This window comes from Castor canadensis, chromosome 15 (genome assembly GCF_047511655.1).
Source record: "Castor canadensis chromosome 15, mCasCan1.hap1v2, whole genome shotgun sequence".
NCBI lineage: Eukaryota > Metazoa > Chordata > Mammalia > Rodentia > Castoridae > Castor > Castor canadensis.
In genome coordinates, this window is record NC_133400.1 from 16,934,352 (window position 1) to 16,960,174 (window position 25,823).

Consider the following 25,823-nt stretch of genomic DNA (forward strand, 5'->3'; position numbering starts at 1 on the left):
GTCCTTTCCCTCCCAGAAGCCCGCGGGCGGCTTGCAACGCCGTCCGTATCATGGCTGCGGGAGCCGGAACGGCGGGCTCCGCTTCCGGCCCGGGTGTCGTGCGTGACCCGACGGCGTCACAGCCGAGGAAGCGGCCCGGCCGGGAGGGCGGGGAGGGCGCGCGGCGGTCGGACGCGATGGCGGGAGGAGGCGGGAGCAGCGACGGCGGCGGGCGGGCGGCAGGCCGGCGGGCGTCCCGTAGCAGTGGGCGGGCGCGGCGGGGGCGCCACGAGCCCGGGCTGGGGGCCGCGGCGGAGCGGGGCGCGGGGGAAGCGCGGCTGGAGGAAGCGGTCAACCGCTGGGTGCTCAAGTTCTACTTCCACGAGGCGCTGCGGGCCTTTCGGGGTAGCCGGTATGGGGACTTCAGGCAGATCCGGGACATCATGCAGGGTGAGGGCCGAGTCGGGCCGGGCCGGGCCGGGCCGGGGAGGGGAAGGAGGAGGGGTCTGGGGAGCGGGTTTGGGAGTCTGGGGGTCGCCGAGCCAACGATGTCTTTTTCCCCAGCTTTGCTTGTCAGGCCCTTGGGGAAGGAGCATGCCGTGTCCCGGTTGCTGCGGGTTATGCAGTGTCTGTCGCGCATTGAAGAAGGGGAAAATTTAGGTATGGCTATTTTGTGTCCTTTTGTTGTTTTCAAACTTACATCCGGAACTGAAGGATTCCGGGGAAAAGTGTGCCAGCGTTGCCAGCACGGTGGTCTTTTTTTCATTCTATGAGTGTGTTCTGTCTCTAGTTTTCTCCAGTTAAGGTTCTCTTGGCAGCTTTTCTGTATTTTGTTTGTTTTCCCACCTGTTAATTGATCATCCAACTTTATTGCTGTTGAAAACGACTTTTGTTAATATAGATATATTTGTCCCCATGATAGACTGCTTTTCAGAGCATAAGCACGTTTTTGTTTTTGTTTTCCTGAATTGAATTTGACAGCTGCTTAGCAAGTTATCTTTTTTTCTGGCCACTTGCATCTGCGTTACCGTGAATTCGAGAGACAAATGCATATTTTAAAAAAGAATTTCGCTGTCTTGAAAGTATTAAAAGATGGTCACTTTAAATTCACTGATTTCAGTTCGAACCCTTACTCTGTATGCAAGCCTGTGGCCAGTACATTAGCAAAATAAATGCAAATCTTATTATGTTTGCACACTCCTTTCACGTAAATATCTGTATATGCTTATATAGGTATACACACACACACACACACACACACATATGTATATTTTGTTTTGAGACATAACTTTTCCCCTCCTTAGAAAAGAACTTAAAGTGAATACTCTGCTTTGTCCTAGACTGTTCCTTTGATATGGAGGCTGAGCTCACACCATTGGAATCAGCTATCAATGTGCTTGAGATGATTAAAACCGAATTTACCCTGACAGAAGGAGTAGTCGAATCCAGTAGAAAACTGGTCAAGGAAGCTGTAAGGCTCTTTTTTTCCTTCTTTCTTTCTTTTTTTTTTCTTTTAACAATAATCAGGGATATCTTGAGAACACAGTCTTTTCTGTGTGGAGTAAAGGAAAAACAGGGATAGCAAGGGAGAGCAGGCAAGCACATGCACACAGATGTTCATCTCTTCATGTGACCTCTTTACCACCCAAGTAGTCTGCTTTTGTGAATTTGATGTACACAGAAAGTGCATTGGTGTTGAAGGCTGATATTCAGAAGTTATTGTACTGTTCAGAAGTTCTGTGAAAGGGCCGTAAGTACCTCTGGTCTAGGGTTTTGATCACTCTTGTTTATAATAAACCAAGGGGTTAGCTGGGCTTTGGGCAATGTGGGATTGACTCTGAGTTCTTTCATATAATTGTCTGCAGAAGAAGAGGCTTAGAGAACAGAGCTGCTGAGATAATGAGCCAGCTAGGAAAATAGGAATGGCACAGGCAGTATTCTTGAAGTCAAGAAAAAAAGCTAAAGAAGTATTCAGGAGTTTAAGACTGTCACTGTGTCATGGCTCAGGTAGCTTCAAGTAATAGAACTTAGTTTTACTTAAAGCATAGAAGTGACTGTGGGAACCAACAAGAAAAACATTTTTCTTCTCCAGTAACCAGTGCTGGGGGTATGGAAGCAGATGCAGAGGTGGGGATTGAAGAAGAGCTCAGCGTTTCCTTGGTGGGGGAAAGTAAGGAAGTTGGAAGAAAAGAGCACCTTTAAAAGGATGGGATCCTAGAGGTAAAAGGAGAAAACCTTGTTTAGCAAGGCTGTGTACGGGGTACTCAAGTATCCTGTTAAAAAATAACTAGTGCGCATGGGGTTCAGGTATTTTATTTATTCAGTTAAGGGCCTTGGGCAGGAGCTACTTTTGGTCTTGCAAAGAATGCTTAGATAATTATTACTCAGTACCAACGAGGAATAATTCCATAATAGATTTTTAGTATAGGTAATTCAAATTTATGTTTGGGGAATAATGCCAGAAAAGTCATTAGCATAGCATAAATATATAGCATATGCTGTAAAAGTATAGCATAGGGAGGAGGAATCTATGCCTACTTAGAACAGCTGAGGAATCTATGCCTACTTAGAACAGCTAAGATTCTTTTTTGGTGGTACTGAGGAGTTGAACTCAGGGCCTCACACTGGCTAAGCAGGCACACTACCGCTTGAGCCACTCTGCCAGCCCACTAAGATTCTTTTGAATGGGAACAACTGGCACCAGTTCAGAGTAATTCATGCCACTCCTTTAGAACAAGGGCTAAAGATTTGCCATCTGGCCTGTCTTCTGGAAGAGTCTTCATGGAGACTTTTATATGTGTATATATGATTTTATTTAAGCTCCTAGATCTCTCCCTTTTGGGAAGAGGAAGGTAATTTGTTTTTTTGACATATTATGTAGTCCAGGCTAATCTTGAACTTGAGATCCTCCTGCCTTAGCCTCCTAAGTGTTGGGATTATAGGTGTGTACCACTATGCCCAGCTAAACTCACAGATGTCTTGTTTTGGGGCTTCATTAGTACAATCTATCAGCAAGAGCTATACTTCCTTAAAATAGTTAACTGTTTTCTTATGTTAACTTCTTTGTTTTTTAGCTCTCTGCCAGGTTCCAGGTATCTTGTTATACTTGGTAGATTACTGTTACTGCAGTGTAACAAATTACTCCAATATTTAGCAGCTTAAAAGAATACATACTATCTCTCAGTTTGCAAAGGAATCTGGTAGTGGTTTAACTGAAGAAGTTCTGGCCCAGGGTTTCTCTTAAGGTTATAGTCAAACTATCAGTTATAGTTGCAGTTGTGGGCTGGGGGTATGACTCAGTGAAAGGGTACAGTCCTTGTATGCAAAAGGCCCTTGGTTTGATTGCCAGCACTGCAAAAACAAAAAAAATGTAAAGCGTTGCAGTCATTTCAAGACCCAGCTGCAGCCAGGCATAGTGGTACATGCCTGTAATCCCAGCACTTGGGAGATAGAGGCAGGACGATCTCAAATTTGTGGCCAGGCTGGGCTACATAGTGAGACTCTGTCTCAAAGGGAAGAAAAAGATTCAACTGGGATCCACTGAGGGATCTGCTTCTATACTCACTTAATGTGGTTGTTAGCAGGACTCACCCAGCCCAGCTGTGGTAACGTGTGTGAATGGAACTGTGCTGGTGGAGGTCAGTGGCTGGCCACCACATTATTAAATGATACGTATCTTACGTGCTTCACTTTTTAAGATTCTCGTACAGAGTCCTACAATCTGTTAATTATCACTTTCGGAAAACACATGGGGTGCCCGGGCTCAGTGAGGCTTTTTGATGCATTTAAGCTTTGTAAAGTGTCACAGTAATTTATTTAAAAGTATATAAATTTTTATAGGCATGTTTCTAGGAAAGAGAGGTGATGCTGTCCCATAGAGCATCAACCTTAGGGGGAAAAAAATTTTAAGTTTAATCAAATAAGTTAAAACTTCTTAGCACATGGTCTGGGGCCTTTGGAGCTGTCTGCGACCCTTCCAGATGGCCCACAAAGTCATAACATTTGCGCTTATGGTACAAATTGCTAGTGCCTTAGCACAAGAAAGTGGTAAATCATACTAGTACTCACCATATTCCTTATTGCTAAATGTAGTTTTTACAAAAACACCAGTTTCAGTTAAGAATATTTTTGCCCAAGCAGTGAAAAATTCATAATTTTATTAAATCTAAACCTATGAGTAGACATCTTTTCATTATTTTGTGTGATGAAATAGTCTGCCTAAAGCATTTCTGCTGCATACCAAAGCATGATGGCTGTCTTTAGGAAAAGCACAATGTGATTGAGTTGCCCACAGAACTAGCTGTTCTTTTTATGGAACACGATTTTTACCTGAAAGTACAACTGACGCACTAGGGTTGTTCAGATGGGTATTTGGCGGTCATTTTCTTGAGAATGAGAAAACTGAACTTATTACTTAGAACACTCAACAGTGTTACTGCTAGTAGCCAAATTCAAGCTTTGAAATGAAAAGTCAGAATTTTGGAAAACTTACAATTATGTGTTTGATAGCTTCCCAATACTTAGGCTTTTCTGAAGATTGTTGATATCAACAACTGTGATTTTGAAAATGTTTTTAATGAATGTGTCAACATTTCGAAGATCTATATATAATTCAGTGGACCAGTGTTTCCAAGAGATCACTGCATGGTATCACAAAATTATTTATGAATGAGAGATGTATTTAAAGTGCAAGATAGACTGATGGATTTTAATGTAGTAGATTAAAGAAAGTTTTCTTGTTAAAGTTTGATCTAGAATCAAAAATATTCACAGTTTTCTGAAAAAGTTCTTGAAATAATCTTTCCTTCTGGTGTATGGCACTCACGTGTAATCCCAGCACTGAGGTGTCGGGACAGGAGGATTTCAACTTCCAGGCCAGGCTGGGCTACATACCCAGATCCTGTCTCAAACAAACAAATAAATATTAAATGCATTTTCCATCTTCATATCTGTATAAAGCTGGATTTTTAAGTACCTCAGCCAAAACAGCCTATCACATGGGTTTTGAATGCAGAGGCACTATGAGGATGTAGCTGTCTTCTGTTAAACCAGATTATTATAGAGAATTGCAAGAAGGTCTGGAGGAGTGGCTCAAGCAATAGAGCCCCTGCCTAGCAAGTGGGAAGCCTAGCAAGTTCAACAGAACTGCCCTACTTCCCAAAAAAAGAAGAATTGCAAGAAATATATTACAATGCTACCCTTGTGAGACTTCTAGGAAAATACAGTGATTTTTTTCATGTTGTTATTAATATGTAATTAGTTTGTTTTTTAATGAATTAATAAATATTTTTAAATTTTCTCAGTTTTATGTTTCTCAAACAGTATCCACAGCTATAACTCCCTTAAGCAAAAGTTCTTTGGGGTCTTCACTAGTGTTTAAGAATAATAGAAAGGAATTCTGATTTAAGATTTTCTTCTGCAAACTGTTAATTGTATTGAAACTATATTGATTTTTTCTTCATAACTAAAAGATTCCTCAAATTTCTTTGGAGACTGTGGAGAACATTTATAGCATATTCTTGGGGAAGCTTTTTTATTTATTGCTTTGTAAGTTTGTTGCTCTGATAGATCTGTTGCTTTTTACTATGCAGCATTCTCCCATGTACTTTTGGTAATAGCAACTTGATCTTTTGGGTGCTGGCACCCAATATCAGGCATACTCTTAGCACTTTAATTCTTCTACAGAGAGCTATATCAAGGTCTTTTAACATTGCTGCTCCCCAGAACATCTTTGTTTTTCTTTGGATCTGCTTTATGGTTCATTTAATTCTGTGATTTTGGTTTTCTCATATATGCTTATGGCATTTCTACCAACATAAACCTATCTTGCCTATTTTGAAAATCCGTGCTTATAATTTTGAGTTAGCCAGAGACCATTGATAGGGTTTACACCCTAAGAACTTTAACAAGTATAAAAGTGAAGAATTATACTTATTTCTGATAACTGCCAAGTGAAAAAGCAATTGTTCATCTGTTTAAAAAAAAAAATTATTACCCCCAGTATTGAGTAGTTTTCTGTCTCCCCCTTTTCCTTTGGACTACACCCAAAGGCAGCTTGAGCCCTGGAATTGTACTCCAGAAAGAACTCTAAAGTAGCTCTCTCTTTTTTGTCTGAGGAGTTTTTCTAGGAGTCAAAGATGATAGCAGAAATCTATTTTTTCTTCTTTTTTTCTCCTTTCCTGCCCTGGTTCTCAGGCAATACTACTCTAGTGGCCTAGCAGTGACACTTTTTTCTTAGCTCTGAATGCAGATGCAGTTAGTGCGTAGCAAAGTAGTAAACTAAAGTCCAGGAATATAATTCAGCATATGAAAATCAATCAATGTAGTTTACCATATTGTCTAAAGAAAAAAACCATATCCTATCAATTGATACAGAAAAAACATTTGGCAAAATTCAATATTCATGATTTTTAAAAATATGCAGTGGGCTGGCAGAGTGGCTAAAGTGGTTAAGCGCCTGCCTGGCAAGTATGAGGCCCTGAGTTCAATCCTCAGTACTGTCAAAAAAATTTTTTAAATGAAAGAAAGAAAAGAAATGCAGGAGGACTATGGTGTAGCTAAAGTGGTAGAGCGCCTGCCTAGCAAGTTCAAGGCCCTGAGTCTAAACCCCAGTACCATTAAATAATAATAATAATATTTCCAAAGCTAGGTACCAGTGGTTTACACCTATAATCTTAGCTTCTTAGGAGGCTGAGATCAGGAGGATCATGGTTCGAGGCCAGCCTGTGCAAATAGTTCTCAGAGACACTATTTCCAAAATAACCAGAGCAAATTGGACTGGAGGTGTGGCTTAAGCACTGAAGTGCCTGCTTTGCAAACAGGAAGCCCTGAGTTCAAACCCTAGTCTCACCAAAATAATAGTAGCCCCAAAAAAGAAAAGAAAGAAAAATACTTTGTTGTAAGTCTAGCAAAACATGCCAGATCTGTATGTGGAAAAATGCAAAATGCTGATGAAAGAAATCAAGACTTAATTGAATGACACACCATGTTCAAAGATTGGAAGACAATACAGTTAAGATTTCATCTCTCTCCAACTGATCTGTTAGAGTTAAATGAGTCTTAGGAGGATTTTCCACAGTTACAGATGAGCTGATTCAAAAATGTATATCAAAAGGCAAAGGAACAAAAATAACCAAAGCAACTTTGTAAGAGAAAAAGTCAGAGGATTCATGCTACCCAGTTTTAAGAATTGCTATAAAGCTCCAGTACCCATGACTACAGAGATATGGATATGTGGAACAGAAGAGAGACCAAAAACAGATCCCTACAAATGTGACTAATCAATTTTTGACAAGGATATGAGGGCAATTCAATGAGAAAAGGAAAAGTATAGTGTTTTCAACAAGTGGTGTTGAAATAATGGAATGTCCATATGCAAAAGATAATTGTGACCTTAAATGCAAATAATACAGAACAATACAAAATAGATCATAAACTAAATGTAAAACCATAAAATTGGGCTGGAAGTGTGGCTCAAGCAAGTGGTAGAATGTCTAGCATGTGTGATGCCCTGACTTCAAACCCCAGTACTGCCGAAACAAAAAACAGGACCATAAAACTTTCAGAAGAAAACATGTAAGAAAATCTCAGGACACCAAAAACACATCCTTATGGAAAAATTGATAACTTGGACTTCTTCAAAACGTAAAGTTTTTGCTCCGAGGGGAACTGCAGAGAAGGATAACACAGCTACAGGTTGGGAGAAGATATCTGCAAATCATATCTGAGAAAGGACTTGTAGCCACAATATATAAAAAACACTTGAGAAAATAATTCTAAGGCTAGAGGTATGACTCAAGCAGTAGAGCACCTTCCTAGCAAGTGCAAAGCCCTGAGTTCAAACCCCAGTACCACAAAAAAAAGAAAACAAGCCTATTTTTTAAATTTTTTGGGGTGGTAATGGAGTTTGAACTCAGGGTCACTTGCTAGGCAGGTACCACTTGAACCACACCTCTGGCCTAAACCTGTTTTTTAAATGGGCAGAAGACTCACCAAAAAGAATATTGATGGCAAAAAAAAAAAAAAAAGAAGGTGACCAACCTTATTTAGTTACTAAGAAAATACAAATTGCTGGACTCTGGTGCCTCGTGCCTGTAATCCTGTAGAGATCAGGAGGATCATGGCTCAAAGCCAGCCCGGGCAAATAGTTCTTGAGACCCTCCCTCAAAAAAAAAAAAAAACAAAAAAACCATTACAGAAAAGGACTGGTGGAGTGGCTCAAGATGTAGACCGAGTTCAAACTCCAGAACTGCAAAAAAACCCAGAAAATACAAATTAAAATCACAATGAATGTACATATCAACTAGAATGATTAAACTTAAAAATGATGATAAAAGCCAGGCACTGGCAGCTCACGTCTGTAATCCTAGCTACTCAGGAGGCAGCCTGGGCAAATAGTTCTCAAGACTCTATCTCAAAAAACACTATCACAAAAAATTGGGCTGGTGGAATGGCTCATCTACTCAGAATGTGGAGGTCAGGAGGGTCACAGTTTGAGGCTAGCCTGGGCAAAAAGTGACACTCCATTTGAATAAACAAGCAGGGTGTGATTAGTGCCTACTATAGTCCCAGCCACACAGAATATGTAGGTAGGAGGATCATAGTCTGAGGCCTGCTCTGGTAAAAAAAGCCCAAGATCTTACCTGAAATATAACTAAAGTAAAAAAAAGGCTGGGATTGTGGCTCAAGTGGTAGAGTGCCTTCCTTGCAAGTGTGAGGCCCTGAGTTTGAACCCCAGTAACACCCCCCAAAAAAAGCAAGACACAATAAATACACAATTTTTATTTGTCAGTTAAAAGTGCTAGGGAGGGTGTAGAGGAACTGAAACTTACCCGTTGCTAGTAGAAATGCAAAGTGGTATGGGTATTCTGTACTGTGACAGTTTGGGTGTTTCTTACCAAGTACGCTTTCCATATGACCGCACAATCCTACCCCTGGATAGTTACCTCATAATTAAACCTGCATGAGAATGTTTTAGCATCTTAGTTTACAAGTGAAACACGCCAGTCTCAAGGCTACATCCTTTAAACCAGTAAGTGCTGGAGCCAGGCATGGTGGTGTACAACTGTAATCCCAGCACGTAGGAAGCTGAGCTAAGAGACTCTTGAGTTCCAGGCCAGCCTGGGTTATATAGTGAGACCCTGACTAAACAGAAGTGCTACATACTGTATGATTCTACTTACATGATTTTGTGACACCTGCCACCTCACCCACCCCCACCCCCCGAGGTACTGGGGTTTGAACTCAACCTTAATGCTTGCTAGGCAGGCAGCTAAGCTTGTGAGCCACACCGCTGCTCCATAGAACATTCTTGAAGAGGCAAAACAGCAAAAAGAGTGAGTAAGGAAAGAGGAGGCTTTTGGATCCCCATGGTGGTCATGGAGTTTACATGTGTTAACATTCAGAGCTGTATGCCCAAAACGGGTTCATTTTGCTGTATGCAAGTTAAATATAATCAGATATAATAGAAACTAGGAGGGTTATAAAAACTAAAAGCTTTGTATTTTTCACAAAAGCAAGTGGAGTCAGTGTAGTTCTGCTGAAAATGATGTCTTAAGTGCACATGGTCATCTGGTTAATGAGATTTATTTTGTGCCTTTTCTAGTCAGCAAGAATTTATGGTTAGGCTTGCTTAGTCCATGATTTTGTTTGTTTGTTTGTTTTAAGCAGTACTGGGGTATTCAGAGCTTTACACTTACTAGGCAAGCATTCTAGCACTTGAGTTATGCCTTTATCCCTAATTCTACTTTTTTGGAGGGGAGGATCATTGCTGGGGTTTGCGCTTGGGGCTCTGGGTTTAGTAGGCAGGTGATGTACCATTTGAGCCTTATCTCCAGCTCATGTTTGCTTGACACCAGTTTCTACCCGGATGGATGTGCTTAGTGTGTTGAAGATGGAACCACCAGAGAACAGTACTTAATACTTTTAATGATACTTTGGCATACTTCTTCCTCTTGGTCTGTATCTATATACAGTTTTCTCTGTGAGATTGAAAATACCTATGCACAAATTTATCTTTTTTTTTTTTTTTTTTAATGTCTTTTCCAGAGATCTGTTTGGTTTGGTTTGCAACAGCGTCTCGTAATGTAACCAAAACTTGCCTTGATTTCTCAGTGGTCTTGCCTCAGCCTTCTGAGTCAAAGTTATGTTTTTATTTTATTTTATTTATTTGTTTTTCGCATCACTGGGGATTGAATCCAAGGCCTTGCACATAGTAGGCAAGCATTCTACCACTGAGCTAGATCCCCAACCCAAAATTCTGTTTCTTTATGCTTTTTTTTGAGACAAGATTTAAAGTTGCTACTTTATCCAGTTATATAACTCCAAATGCCTTCCTTCACTTTCTGTTGGCTTTTCTAGCATTTTAAATGTTCATATATATTAAAAATTTCCCATCACTGTTATTTTACAGCTATATATATTCAAGGTTTATTTACAGAAGGCTCTTTTTCTCTGTGACTGATGAGAAATCATTTTACCTGGAACTTTGTCTTTTGTATTTGCTGCTTGTGGATGAGTTCAGTTGGGGTACTTGGTCTCAGTGATTTCCTGCACGCTTTAACTAAAAGTTGCCAGCTGATGTTTCTATGTAAGAGACTTTTTTTTTCCATTCTCTAGCCAGAACTGGCCTGTGGCCTTTCCTGAATAGAACTGGAAGAACTCTGTGGTCAGCAAATCACTTGTTTGGTTTTTTATCCTCCCTAGCCCATTCTCTCTCCCCTTACTTTAAAGCTCTTGCATCCAAAAAGAACAGAACTAGCGGGGTAGCTGAGGAGCACAGTTCAAGTGCTAAGCACTTGCCCAGATGTGCGAACCCTGGGTTCAATCCCCAATACTGTCAAAAAAAAAAAAATTGTTTTGTAGATCTGAAATTTTGGGGATCTAGAATGACTCCTGTCTGTCTTTCTTAAGGAAGTCCTATTCAGATTGATTAAATGGTCTGTAATCCACGGAATCAGATTTGCTAGCCATTAAAAAAAAAAATGTAATGTCAAAGAGCTACTACCTTACTAACTGAAAGACACAATTTACAGTACACTATGCTAGAGCAATAACTTGGTTCTTAAGTACAGGGATTTGATATGCGAAAAAGTTCTTGGGTATGTAAGATTCAGCTTTGCTTTTTAGTAGAGTGGTTTTGTTTGATAGTTGATATTCTGATTACACCTGTTATTAAAAGTTAAAAAAAAGATTTTTCCTCCTTTTGTAGGCTGTCATTATTTGTATCAAAAATAAAGAATTTGAAAAGGCTTCAAAAATTTTGAAAAAACATATGTCCAAGGACCCCACAACTCAGGTAAATTTGACGTATTTTTGCTCCCATGACTGAAATCCATTTCATTGCTTCTCATGAAACTATGGGGAAAGGGTTCTTTGTCAGGAATAGTATGTAAAGTTTTACCTTTAACTATGCGGCATCTTAGCCGGGTGGTCATGTTTGTGGTCCCAACACTTGGGAAGCTGAGGCAGGAGGATTTAAACTTTGAAGCCAGCCTTGAGCTACATAGTGAAGTCAAGGCCAGCCTGGGTTTGAGACTGTCTCTAAATAAATAAATAATAAAAAAAGAAAGAAAAGCACTATCTTTTAACATGTTGTCTTTTATATCCAAGATACCTCAGATTCTATCTTTAATATCTGAGATTGGCTTTTCAAAATTTATTTCTCATTAGACAAATTTACATAAACCATTTACTTGCCTTATTTCTGTGGTTTATGACGGAACATTATTTATTTAAGCCATCAACTCCAGATATTGAGCTAACAAGTTGTGTAATATTTTTATAAATTGTTTCCATAAATGCTAATTCTGTAGACATTGGGCGATTGTGCTTTGGTGAGGACTTAACATCTCCATTTCCTAGTGCCAGAATCTTGGTCTTTTTTTTTTTCTTTTAAAGAAACTTGGATCTATCAGCTTAAACTTAAATTTTATTTTTTGAAAAAGTGATATAAAGAGTTTAGTGAAAATTCCCTTCCTCTGATCATTTCTCATCTTGCTCCTCTCAGAAGCCACCAGTGTTGTTTCTTTTATCCTTTCAGAAACATGCATGAATAAGCGAATAAGTTGTGTGTGTGTACAGCTATATATATATATATATATTATACCCATTTTGCCTGTTCTTCCCTTCCACGTGTGACAGTATCTTGTACACATTGAACATTTTTAAAGTTGCTTTTTTTACTTAGTAATCTTAGACTTCTATATTAGTACATAGGCACTTTTTTATCTTTTTTTTATAGCTTCATACTGACCCATGTGGCTGAACCATGATTTATTGACCAGTTCTTTGTGTTGGGCTTCTCTTCCTATATGTTTACCAGTGATTTTTGTTTTCTTTTTTCATGCTTATGCTTGCTAGGTAGGCACACCACTACTTGAGCCACTTTACCAGCCCATCAGAGATATTTATTGACAGTATTGTAAAGGTTCTGATAGTATTTTGTCACAACTCATCATTAAATTTTACTGTTCTGCCTTTCCTTTCTCATGTTACAAACATTGATCTTTTGTGTAGAAGCTGAGAAATGATCTCCTCAATATTATCCGAGAAAAGAACTGGGCCCATCCTGTTATCCAGAATTTTTCCTATGAGACCTTCCAGCAGAAGATGCTACGCTTCCTGGAGAGCCACCTGGATGACACAGAGCCCTACCTCCTCACGGTGTGCCTTAACCTCTCTTCTCTTCCCATAACTGTGATGTGTCTTTAAGGATGATCAGGGAATTAGAAAATTAGAAGTGAAAGAATTAATGTGTGAAAAAGACTGAATTTTGTGCACTGTCTTTTCTTAAATGCACTAGAAATACCAAAGGAGAGATACTGGCAGAGGCAAATGGTTTCCCTTACCTCTCATTTTTCCCTCCTCTACATATGATTACTCTGTTGTGGTTAAAACAGTACATTCACTGGTAATCCATAGTGGTTCCCATAGGAGATAAAATTTGAACTGAGTTTGGAAACATTGTGGTTTGTTAGATGTGGTGTGATGGGGTTGTTAATAGCAAAAAAGCTGAATGTGGAGAAGAGTGGGACTAGAAGTGTGATACAGTCAAAGGTGACCAAGCAAAGACAATCTTTGATTGGATCAAAGAGATGGCATGATAGTACATATCTGTAATCCTAGCACTTAGGAGACTGAGGCTGGAGGAATGTAAGTTCAAGGCCTGGCAGTTGCTGTGGATTTAGCTCAGTGGTTGAGTGCCTGCCTAGTATGTGCAATGTATCACAAAAAAAAAAAAATAGGGGTTTAAGAATGTTGACGATAGCCTATCTTATAACAATAGATCTGTCAAGGCCTGTATTAGGGTAGTGTCAGTGATAGATCCATTTCACAAGTCTCAAGGTACTTGTAAAGCAGGCAGTTTGGGATATCCAGGGAGCAAGTGTTAGGGTCCTGGGCCTGGCTTAGGTATGTTTCCATTCCTTTGCATTCCATATAACTGGAAAATACACTGCCACTATCTGTGTGTGAGGGTAGAATTCAGCTCTTAAGCCACCGCCTATTACAGATACTATAAAACTGAATGATTCTAGACTGACTGGAAATGTTTAAAGCTAAAGTCAGAGGGAGACAGATTAGCAGTTGGAGTTAGTGTAGGAATGGCCTGCTGAGAGCTTCATGTTTGATAAGGATTTTCAAGTAATTGCCAATAAGACAAAATATACTTATGGAAATACAGTTATAGAAAATTCCACACACAAACTAAAAGTCACTAATAGAAACATTATTAGTTATCCTAGATTTGAAAAAAGTTTGACTTTTGTACTTGACCCCCAGACGTGTACTTGAGAGCCAAAAACTAGATTAGGGCTGAGGTTGAAAGGATAGAAGAGGAGATGTGGAGTAAAATCTTGTTATTAGGGCTAAAGATGTGGTTCAAGTGGTAGCATGAGGTCCTGAATTCTGGGAGAAGATAAAGTTATTTGGTGTCTGAAAAATTGAAAAATTCTTGCCATGTCAAGAGTTAGCATCAAGCCAGGTGCCGGTGGCTCAGGCCTGTAATCCTAAATGCTCAGGAGGATTGAGATTCAAAGCCAACCTGAGCAAATAGTTTGCAAGACCCTATCTCAAAAGCACCTAATACAAAAAAGGGCTGACAGAGTGGCTCAAGTGGTAGAGCACCTGCCTAGCAAGCATGAGACCCTGAGTTCAAACCTTAGTACTGCAAAAAAAAAAAAAAAAAAAAATTAGCATCATTCAGATTGAGTTCTTTAGTGGAGACAAGTGTAAACCATCCTTGGAGGCATTACTGTGTTCTGAGCAGTAAGGAAGACAAGTTGATTCACATTAGATAGTGCTCCTTTATGTCCTCCACTTACTGCCTAGATTGGATTTGTAAGTGAACTTGTTTGCATATTGTGTATATTTGTGATGAAAGAAGCAGAGAATAAATGAAACTCTGCAGAGAATAAAAGCAGAGAACAAATGAAGCCTTTTCTTCTTGATGACATTCTTCCTTCCCTAGATGGCCAAGAAGGCTTTGAAATCTGAGTCGGCTGCCTCAAGTACAGTGAAGGAAGATAAACAACCACTTCCAGAGCCTGTGGAAAAACCACTCAGAGAGCCTCCAAGGTAAGGGAAATGCCATTTTGTGATCTTGGTGAAAACACAGATCAGTCTCTCAGTGATTTGACCTGTTACTGGATTACTGGTATATGGCACTGGAAGACAGAGAACACACCCTTAAAAAATGCGAATAACAAAGACATTTTTGGGATCCCTGACAGATGATCCTGATTGGCTCTTCCTCAAGGATCTGTCTTCACTTTTCTTGTCTGCTTCACTCATATCATGACATATTTAATCTCTTCAAGCACTCTGGAATCCACGTTTAGCTATATGAGTCAGAATCCCAAGTCCTCCAGTTAGAGCAGGAGTCACAAGTTTAGATTCCTCTGAGGGCCTGTCTATTAGTCCATTTTGTAATTACTCTATACCTGAGGCTGGGTAAATAACTTTATGAAGAAAAGAGGTTTATTTTTAGTCATAGTTCTAGAGGTTTGAGGGCCCACATCTGGTGATGGTCTTCTTGGCAGAATCCTGAGGTGGCAGAGGCAGGCTATTTACATGGTAAGAGACAGGGTGAATTTACGTGTGTCTGTGCCTTGAGTCTTCTGGTTTCTCCCCTCTTTTTTACAAAGCCATCACCAGTATTTAACCTTGGGGGTTCTACCCTGATGGCCATAATCTACTGATCAAGGCCACTATAAACACTGAAATCAGGAGTTAAATTTCAACACTGGAAAATAATCCTTGGGGGATACTAAAACCATATCCAAACCATAGCAGCCTGGTAGGAAATGTAAAGGACAAAGTGGGTCCTAGAATGAGAGTTGAGAGAAGCACAGGACTGAGGAGAAAGGATGGATTTTACAGCTTTTAGTGACTGCTGCTCAGTGGGAATATCCAAGCATGCCCAAACTTTAGTTCAGATTTTTGTGGAAGATGTCTACTTTTTGTGTGTGTGTGTGAGGTTTTTTTTTTTTTTTTTTTTTTAATGCTGCACTGGGGTTTGAACTCAGGGCCCCACACTTCCTAGGCAGGCATAATTACCACTTGAGACACTCTGCCAGCCCAGTTTCTCAATTTTTGTTTTATTTTTATTTTGTTTTATGGCACTGAGGTTTAAAATCATTGCCTCACACTTGCTAGGCAGTTCTACCACTTAAGCCACTCAATTTTTGAATGTTGGTAGTCCATTAAAACAACAACAACAACAAAAAAAAACCAGCCAGACACCAATGGCTCATGCCTAGCTTACTCAGGAGGCAGAAATCAGGAGGATTGTTGTTCAGAGCTAGCCTAAGCAAGTAGTTTGTAAGATCCTATCTCAAAAATACCCAACACAAAACAGGGCTGGTGGAAAGGCTCAAGTGGTAGAGCACCTGCCTAGCAAGTGTGAGGCTCTGAGTTCAAACCCTGCTACTAACAATAAAAACTGCATGTCAGGGCTGGCGGAGTATCTCAAGTGGTAAAGTACCTGCCAAGCAAATGGGAGGCTCTTGAGCTCAAACCCAGAACCACTTAAAAAAAAAAACCCAAAAAACCTTTCATGTTTTATACAGTAAGATATATTTGCTATCTGAGTTTGGCCTGCAAGCCAACAGTTTGCCCCTCACACTAGCTGTTCCAAGTGATAGGTGAATTTTTTTTGTAAAAGGCAGTCTCACTGTTCCAAGATTGTGTACTCATTACTTCCTCTAAGAATTCTCAAGATCCTGTTTGTAAGTGCACAGTGAGCGTAGGCCAGTCAGTTACTTCTCTCACATGGCTGGAAGAACATACAAAACTTTGGAGTGAGATTATTAGATTATCAGTTGGATACCCAGGTGGACTTCTTTCGGGTGGTGCGGAGTGAGATTGGTACTGGGGTTTAAACCCAGGGCCTCACGTTTGCTACTAGGTAGCCTCTCTACCACTTGAGCAACTCTTGACAGCCCTTTTGTGTGGAGTATTTTTCAGATAAGGTCTCACAAATGGTTTGCTCAGGCTGGCCTCAAGCTGCTTTTCTCCTGATCTCTGCCTCCTGAGTAGCTAGGATTATAGGTGTGAACCAACAAGACCTGGCCCAGGTGTACTTGTAATAGGTAGGCACCATTCAAGTTCTTATATGATAGTATAAGTGGAGGATTTTTCTGGGTGCAGTGGCTCACACCTGTAATCCTAGCTACTCAGGAGGCAGAAATAAGGGTCACAGTTTGAAGCCAGCCTGGGCAAATACAAAAAACCCTTCACAAAAAAGGGGTGGTGGAGTGGCTCAAGGTGAAGTTCCCAAATTCAAACCCCAGTACTGGAAAAAAAACCCTCCAGTACTGCCCCCCCCCCAAGAAAAAAAAAACCCACAAAAACAAAACCAGAGAGAGGGAAGGAGGGAGGGAGGAGAGAGAGAGAGAGAGGAAGGAACTGTCTTCACACAACCTTTATTTATAAAATCCTCCACTTATTTTTGTTTTGTTTGGGATTATAGGCGTGAGCCACTAGCACCCGGCTGTTTCTGTGTTTTAATAGAAAGTCCTCAACTGAGGAGTCCTCAAGTCATTTGAAGCCTCCTTACACTCTGAAAAAGTTGTGCCTATTTGGATGAACATCAGCAGTAGTCAAACTGGTCCTCATATATTTGCTTTATTTGTAGGCAGCTACAGAATACTCCAACCATCATTGGAATTCGGACTCTGAAGGGAGCTTTCAAGGCTCTGTCCACTGCACAGGATTCAGAGGCAGCTTTCTCAAAACTGGACCAGAAAGATTTGGTACTTCCTAATCAAGCATCCCTGTCATCACCAGCCCTCAAAAACAAAAGACCCAGAAAAGATGAACATGACAGCTCAGCTTCTGCTGAGGGTGAGGGCAGCTCTGAACTGCAGCCCAGGAACAAGCGAATGACAATAAGCAGATTGGTTTTGGAGGAGGACAGCCAGAGTTCTGACCCCAGCACAGGCCTCAGTTCTTCCCAGGAGGCTGTTCCAGCATCACCATCCAAGCCCACAGCTCTCAACCAACCTTACCCCAGGGAGAAGAATCCCAAGTACGAAGACCTTCTTTGTAGCTGTTTTGGGGCTGGTTGGCGGTCCTGGTTGGGCCTGGTGTTACTTTTGTGAATGAAGTAACTTTCAGCTAAGTTACTCACTACCAAGGCTTACTCAAACTGCTAGAATGTGACTTGGGAGTGGGGAGTGACAATGTAGCCATCCCTGACAATTCCAAAGCCCCACACTTAGGCTGCCCAGCATTGCACCTAGGGCATGAGTGAGGATGGAAGGTTTCTGAGCCTCCCCAATCACTGCTTTTGTTTTTAGCAAATATCTGAGTGCCTTGAACTAAATATTAGTCTTGTTTGTTAAAAGAAATCTGAATTGGGTCACGTTATACTTCAATCCTTTCTAAGAGACTATGAATACTTTTGCACCTATGAAAACCATGAAAGTTTTGCACCTTTTCTGAGCATTTGAGACTTGAAAAATTCAGTACTATTTACTTATCTTCCACATTCTGCTAGGTACTGTGGAGCAGTGGTTAGAATACTATAATTTCATTCCTCATCATGACTCCCAACCTAGCTTTTGAGTTTTGCTGCTCTTCGTGCCTTCTTGTGGATCCACCCTCCAGGCAAACTGGTCTGCTTGCTCTCTGGAACATGCTGTGTTTGTTTCTACTGCTGTACTTTTGCTTCTTCTCATTCCCCACAGTGGACTGTCATCCCTCCATCATTGCTTGTCAGAATCCCATTCATCCTTCCAAGGGAAGAGAAGCTGTTAAGTGCTTTCTGGGCCCAAGCACCTTCATGTATTACTTTACCAAATCCACAGTCCTCATTCTGTGAGGAGATACATTAGCCCCACTGTATAGATGAGGAAGGCTTAGAAAAGTTATTAGCTCACCTGAAGTCACACAGTTGAAAGTGACAAAGATGGATTTTAGGATGTTTAAGCCAGGTTGGTCTTTTCACAGAAGCCCAGGGCCTGTATGCTACATCTACTAAGTTGCTTCTCTTAAAACTCTTCCTCCTTCATGACCTCTTCTCTGGTCACTCTAGTTGTAAGTGATACACCTCGTTGATCTCCCAAGACCATTGCCATCTCTACCTCTCCTCTATGTTGTACTTATTGGACCCTCACTACTTTATGTATTATGCTAGATGCTCCAAATGGGTGTGGTGTCTGATAAGTGATTTCTCCTCAATTTTGCACTATGTGCACCATTACTTGCATCTGAAAGTGAGTCCTTGGTTGTTAAATGGGCATAGCTGAAGGAGGCTCTACACATTTGTCCTCATTTGATACATGATCCATTTACTAACAAGTCCTGTGAAGTACAGGTATTGCCTCCATGAGCAGATGAGGAAAGGAGAACATGCAGGATTATAGTAGTTTTGTAAATGGGAGGATTGGTGAAGGCTTCAGACGTACCCACCTCTCTCATGTCAACACCATGAAATATAAAGGGTACACTAAAGCAGGGGTTGGCAAACTATGGCCCTTGAGCCAGATCTACCTACTACCTGTTTTTGTAAATAAAGTTTTAATGAAACAGCCACACCCATCAATAACAGATTGTCCATGGCTGCTTTCAAGTGCTCTGACCATGAGATGAGTAATTGCAATAGAGACCGAAAGCTTACAAAGCTGAAGATACTGTCATGCCCTTTACAGTGATCTCTGCGCTAAAGGAAGTTTGGGCAGCTCCCTCGGAGCTCAGGGGAGGTGTTGCTGAGCCTGCACAGCCAAGTTTTAAGTGGAGCAAATCTTGCAGAGGAGCAAATGCTGAGCTGGCCTTGAAAGGCTAAGTAGGAGATCCTCAAGCAATTGGAGGGTGGGGGCTTCTAGGCAATGGAAACTGCTTACATATGGGCATGGAAAGTCTAGCATGCTCCAAAATATTCCACATAGTAAGTGTATGGTGGGTAAAAAGTGCATGGGAGAGAAGGAAGGAAAAGTTAGATGGGCATACTGGCCAGTTCTTGAATTTATTATAGTCTGTCAGGCAGAGTTCCTCAAAATGTGTTTGAGTTACAATTAGCTCCTTAGGTTCCTGATCACTGAATTAGAAGAGGCAAGGGAATGCTCTGTAATCGGCTTTTCTCACTATCCCCCAGATAATTCTAGTACAATCAATCGGAAGGCCCATGAGGCACCACTGAGGAAAGGAAGGGAAGTGGAGATAGTTGCAGGTGAGCAGGGAGGGCCTGTGGAAGCCCTGCCTTAGAGGAAGCATGAGGCGCCCCAGGAGTGGGATCTGGGAGGGGAAGGCAGGGTTAGGGGAGATCATCTGGAGAGCATCTCCCAAAGTGTCTTGCATGTAGCAAGTTTTTACCAAGTGTTAACCAAATAAAATGGGGATTCTTGGTTCTTGCATTTAAAACTTCTGTAAAAGGTCAATAGCATGGTAACATTTTAGGTATTGTGGGTCACATAAGTTCTCTGTCCCATATTGTGTAAGGTTTGTTTTCCTGAACACTTTGAGAACCTAGAACCCATTTTCAGCCAAGGACTCAACTACAAAACCCACAGCCACAGACTAGCTTGCCAGCCCTTGCTCGAATGGTGTACATCAAGTAATAACTTCACCAATGAGGAGCACAAGGACTTGGGAGTGGCCCAGCTTGCCCAGCGCCACATAGCCACCTAACAGGAGGACCCCAGTTTCACTCAGCTCCCTCTGCCAAAGGGGAAGTGAGTAGCATAGGCCATGGCACACCATCATCTTCACAAGCTCCTACACCCCAGCAGTAACTACTAAAACCTTTGTACAGGTGGTAATACTAACTAAAGTGACCTGCACAGACAAAAGGAAGAGAGAACAGCTACTTAGGACACACGGGGCCATCAGGGAACCCAGGTCCAAACTGGCTTTATGCTAAAAACTGGGATAAATAGATAAAAACTTAAACTATGACCCATCTGACTTGTTTATTGAAAGTAACACAGGGGCTGGGCTGTATAGCTTAGTAGAAGAGCACTTACCTAGCATGCATGAGGCATCAGAAAAAAGAAAAAGAAAATAATAGTAATATCCTGAGAAGGGAAAACCACATGTAAATGTTTTTCACTTTGTCTCAAGCAAATGGTTCTCAACATTACGAGAGATGATCCATTTTAAGAATAATGTACGTTGCCAGGTTATTTCTTAGAAATCACTATTTAAATAATTTCTTAGAAAACTTAGGAGCTGGCACTGATGGCTCACACCTATAATCCTATTTACTCAGAAGGCAGAGATCAGAAGGATCAAGGTGTGAGGCCAGCCTGGGCAAAATGGTTTGTGAGACCCTATCGGAAAAACCCATCACAGAAAAGGGCTGGTGGAATGGCTCAAGGTATAGGCCCTGAATTCAACCCCCAAGACCAAAAAAAACCAAAAAGAATACTTAGGAACCTCAAGGAATTTTTTCAAGCCTGTATACTTACTAACCAAATTCTTTTTACTCATTTGCATTTTACCCAGACAGCATTAAAAACAAGTTTCTTTTTCCTACCAGAGAAGAGATTGGTTTCTGCTTCTGTCAACTTTTACAGGTCATTTTGATCTCTATAAATTCTTCTCTATAGCAGACACTTCCCATGTTTTGCAAAAGATATTTGTTGTAATTCTGAGGTCAGATTTGTGCTGTGTTCTGTCCCCAGGGCAGTTAATTACTAATCAGGTAATTACTGTTAAAGTTGATTAGAAGAGGAAGAATGTCATTTTCACTTAGTAATTTGAGTGTGGGATATAGTTCAACAATGAGAATTTGGGGGGTGGGGTGGCTAAGTACCCAAGTACTTAGCATTCTTGTTTATAGGAAGGATTATTTTCTTATTACTCTAATCTTTAAGGATATAATTCCTTTGTGACACTTTGATAGCCCCAATATTAGTTTAGCTAGCATATCTCCCACTTATGATGTGTGTTACCTACAAGAAGTTTGGGGTAGACAGATGAAGACATGGCCCCTGCCTTTGAGTAGTTCGTGGTCACTGTGAAATAGCCATTTATAAAATGGAAGCAGTGTACCATGGGATAGAGGAGTGGGGGCTCTCTCTGTAGTGGGGTTAGTAGTAAGAGGAGGTATCACTAGGTATGATGTTCTTGAAAGGTAGCTAGGAGTTCACTGGGCAGGGAAAGTACTCCCAGACAGAGGGAGCAGGATATGAAGAGGCAGGAAAGTACCTGTGTAGGGGGTAGTGTGGATGTGGTAGGGCTCTTGGTAGGAAACTGCCAGGGACCAACAGACCATGTAGGCATTTAGGCTCCATTGGTTAGGCAGAAGAAGCCCCCACAGTATAGAGGAGGGATGTGGTAATATTTTAAGTAAGTTGACTGTGGAAGGGAAAGAGACTAGGATAAATCCTTAGGCTTGAACTTAAAGGAATGAAGAGGGAAATGATGTCAGTCTAGAGAGAAGCATGGTTATAAAAGAGAGGGAGGAGTTGGCACATTCTAAGTTAAAAGAATGCTGAGATCTTTGAGAGCCAGAACTTCAGGTACGATAGCACACATCTGTAATGCCAGCACTTAAGAGGCAGAGGCAGAAGGATCATGAATTCTAGGCCAGTGTGAGCTCCTGTCTCAAAAAAAAAAAAATCAGAACCAACCAACTAACAAACACAAACAGGAAAATGAACAGTTTAGGGAGATGGTGATGTATTTAGTGCTACGTTTGAGGGATGGTCCTGCAGTCTGGGGGATGTTCATGTGAATATGCTTGGCCAGCCCAGGAACAGGACAGTAGAATTTGGTGAGCTGTGTGTGGCAAACCCCAAAAGAGTGCTATGAGTGAGCCAAAGTCAGAACTTGGGGTGGCTGGGATGAACGTTTCACACCTATCCTCATTCATCTCCCCTCAGAGTATCCAAAGGCAAGTGGAACAGCTCTAATGGGGTTGAAGAAAAAGAGAGTTGGACGGAAGAAGACGAACTGTTTCAAGTTCAGGGTAAGCAGCAGATTATCCTAGGCTTCTTGATGCTCTCTAAAGTATTTGCTAAAATATTTGCAGATACTTGTACTAGTATCTGTGAATTAGAAAAGGGTAATAAGTGTCTGACCTCACAAAACAATGGAGAATGTCAAAGCAGCACTTCATGTTTAAAGAAAGTTCCAGTTTTTTTTTTTTTTTAATAAACCCTAGAGTATTTAATCATAGGTCATGTTCTTTCTAAAGTCCTTTAATCAGAAAAGGTAGTAAACCAGCTGGTGGCTTACACCTGTAATCCTAGATACTCAGGAGGCAAAGATCAGAAGGATTGTGGTTCTAAGCTAGCTCAGGCAAATAGTTCTGGGAGACCCTATCTCAAAATCCATCACAAAAAAGGTCTGGTGGAGTGGCTCATGTGTAGGCCCTGAGTTGAAGCTCCAGTACTGGGGAAAAAAAGGAAAAGAAAAGGTAGTTAAGTCATTCCCTGGATTTATTAAGGTTAAAAAAAGAATTTTTGTGGTGCAGGCAGTTGGACCCCAAGGCCTTATGCATGCTAGGCAAGTGCCCTACCCCTGAGCTACCCCCTCATCCCTATATTAAGGTTTTGTTTTATTTATTTTTGGCAGTACTGGAGTTTGAACTCAGGGCCTCACACTTGCTAAATAGGCACAATTGCTAAGTGGCTTGAGCCACTCTGCCAGCCCTTTTTGCATTGATTATTATTAAATATTATTATTATTATTTTGGCAGTAATGGGGCTTGAACCTCAGGACTTTGTACTTGATATTTATTTTTTCTTTTTTTCTTTTTACCATATTTCTTCTTATATGTATCAAAACTCATACTGTACAATGAGTTCTGGGTTGCAAAAGAGGATTTATTTTTTGCACCTGTCTGTAAGTCTTTGTCCACAAATTAAACAAAAACACAAGTGCTACTATTTTTATTTTTATTTTTATTTTATTTTGGTGGAACTAGGGTTTGAACACAGGGCTTCATGTTTGCAAAGCAGGAGCTCTACCACTTGAGCCACACCTTTAGTCTGCATTGGCTATATTTTGATAGGGTCTGGCTTTATACCTGGGTGGCCTGGATTGTGATCCTACTTACACTTTCCAGAGTAGCTGGGAAGAGAGGTGCATACTACAGTTGGTTGATAAGAGATTTCGTAGGCATTTTGCCCATGTTGGACTCCAACTGCAATCCTCCCAATATCCACCTCCTGAACAGCTATGATTACAAGCTTTAGACACCATCACCATGCCTAGCCAAGAATTTTTTGGGGGGAATGGAGAGGGGTTAGAGGTACCTGGGTTGAGCTTAGGGCCTGTACTTGCTTGAGCCACATCTTCATCCCTCAGGTTTAGATATGATAATTCCTCAGTTATTGTAGAAAATGATGTCTTTACTAAAAGCTTACAATCCAACATTAACCAACATTTATTGGAAGCACTTCTTTATACAGATTCTCATAGGCTAAAATGACTGGGGTTTGCAAACAAAGGACAAAAATAAATTGTCCTTTAGTCATGTCCTTTCTCTTCTTAGTGTTTGTGGGTTTGATGCTAGGCAAGTACTTATCACTGATACAGTAGCCCTCAATGTTTGTGAAATTGGATCAAGTTTTCCCTTTGGGGACATTGTCTATTTTCTTCTTGTGGCTTGTGCAGAGAAAGGTGAACTCTAAAATGACTCTACTTTTAATGTTTTCCAGCAGCACCAGATGAAGACAGTGCAACCAGTATAACAAGAAAGCAGGTAACTTAAAACTTTCTGATGCAAGTTTTGTAGGGAGAACAGGGATAGATAAATCTCCTCATAGGCAGACTACCATGTGCCTGATAAAAATCTCTTGAGATAATTCTGTAAGTTCAAGTAATAGTTATTGTGAAAATGAAAAATCTGAGAGGTCAGAGCCTGACCCATTTCGTGGATCATGAGCAACATACATACCTTTGAAGTTTGCAGAAGTAACTATTAATTGAGAATGAAATGGCAGGACATTGATAATTATACTAAATGTCCGTATCTACAGCATTCATTACTCTCTATACCATGTTTTAAAAATATAAAGCCTGCTTTTGGGTTCAGATTAGTCTCTTGAGTTTACCTCATCACTGTATTGGAGACGTAGGTGGAGACAGGTTTTGATAATTCTTTTTGTTGTCTTTTGCAGAAGTGGACTACAGAAGAAAGCGAGTGGATCAGAGCTGGCGTGCAGAAATACGGGGAAGGAAACTGGGCTGTCATCTCTAAAAATTACCCCTTTGTTAATCGAACAGCTGTGATGATTAAGGATCGCTGGCGGACCATGAAAAAACTTGGCATGAACTGAACAGGCTTTTGTTTCCACAGAATCACAGGAGCATGGTTTCTAACGATAGTCCCTGATAGTCTGCTGTTTCCTTCAGAAGCTGGCCTGGAATGAGAATTTTGGGCATCCTCCTTCAGTGTGGGCAGGTTCCCCGTCCACTTCATTACTGTTGGAGATCATGGAACTAAGAGGCAAAGCCAAGCCTGCCCCTGCCCTTGGCAGAGATGATGGGCACACAGCTTGTACAGTGCCAGAATGTCATTAGTGTTTCCTTTCTTTAGTGGTTTGCTTAAATTTAAATCCCCAGTAATCTGTAGAACCTTCTCCTAGGAAATGATGGAGTCTATTAGGAGCCACTTATGTCTCCATGACCTGTTAAAACCAGCAACATGAGTATTATCTGAAGTGAACTTGTTCCAGGTAAAGTTTTGGCCTTCTGACGCAAACGTGAAGGAATTCCGTCTCTTACAAGCCCAGGTTGATGAGAGACCAGTCCTTACGGAATCAGATTCCTTTTAAAAACTGTTAAGCCACTTGTGACGTCAACCCTAAATCCAGCTGCCTTGCATTTGCTCTTAATATGTGCCGGGCTATGTCGGCAGGCTTATCCTCCACTTTTTGTGGTTGAAACAGTGTGGTTTTTTGGTAAAATGGTGATTGTAGATAAGCTTAGCTCCCTTCCCCACCACTCCTTCTAGTTTCCTTCTTTATGCTGTGCTTTTAAAGCTTAAAAAAAAGTCCTGATTGAATATAAATGCCTAATTCCGTTTTTTGTGAGATGGTTGCTTCCACCTGATTCCCTAATAGTGCTGTTTATGTCTTGTACTGGAATTCAACATTCCCTTCTCCTTTTGTACTGTGTTGTGCTTGCTGTCTTTCTCACATCCTTACAGACTGTCTTTTTAGCAAAAAAATTCAGTAAAGTGTTTTCTGTAATCTTTTTTAAAAATGAGAGCTAATTATTGTCCATACTTGTAGCATTCTTCATTAAAGTCCTGCTTCTCTCAGTTTGAAGTAGATGTTTAATTGCAGCACAGCATGTGTTCACATGATAAACTTTTCTGAACTACATTAATCAAAGAAGCTGATGAGAAACTGCTGGATGGTCTAATCCTTGGCAGCCATATCAGACAAATC

The 25,823-nt window shown here is 40.8% G+C and overlaps 1 protein-coding gene and 1 non-coding gene across 5 annotated transcripts; one reads left to right on the forward strand and one right to left on the reverse strand.

The window, feature by feature from the left end:
• Terf2 (telomeric repeat binding factor 2) lies at window positions 1-25,693 on the forward strand. 4 transcript variants are annotated; one of them, XM_074055758.1, is made up of 10 exons: window positions 1-429; window positions 544-639; window positions 1,320-1,450; window positions 11,189-11,275; window positions 12,496-12,642; window positions 14,447-14,553; window positions 17,114-17,322; window positions 22,305-22,390; window positions 24,090-24,130; window positions 24,549-24,684. In XM_074055758.1, exons 1-9 carry the CDS (start codon window positions 51-53, stop codon window positions 24,117-24,119), a joined length of 1,272 nt encoding a protein of 423 aa, XP_073911859.1. In that variant the 5' UTR covers window positions 1-50; the 3' UTR covers window positions 24,120-24,130; window positions 24,549-24,684. The 4 variants fall into 4 exon arrangements, with proteins under 4 accessions (XP_073911859.1, XP_073911858.1, XP_020030918.1 ...); XM_074055757.1 differs by having other exon boundaries at window positions 3-429; window positions 24,087-24,130; XM_020175329.2 differs by having other exon boundaries at window positions 6-429; window positions 17,114-17,506; window positions 24,549-25,693.
• LOC141417755 (small nucleolar RNA SNORA40) lies at window positions 23,185-23,308 on the reverse strand. The gene has a single exon (XR_012442389.1). It is a non-coding gene; the product is annotated as a small nucleolar RNA SNORA40 (small nucleolar RNA).
• Window positions 25,694-25,823: the final 130 nt, after the last annotated feature.

Bases quoted from the DNA above. Each gene is read 5' to 3' on its own strand.
- Terf2 (XM_020175327.2), top strand. From the start codon at position 51: ATGGCTGCGGGAGCCGGAACGGCGGGCTCCGCTTCCGGCCCGGGTGTC. The intron at 430-543 runs GTGAGGGCCGAG...CTTTTTCCCCAG, and splicing joins GATCCGGGACATCATGCAGG to CTTTGCTTGTCAGGCCCTTG. The intron at 1,451-11,188 runs GTAAGGCTCTTT...CTCCTTTTGTAG, and splicing joins GAAAACTGGTCAAGGAAGCT to GCTGTCATTATTTGTATCAA.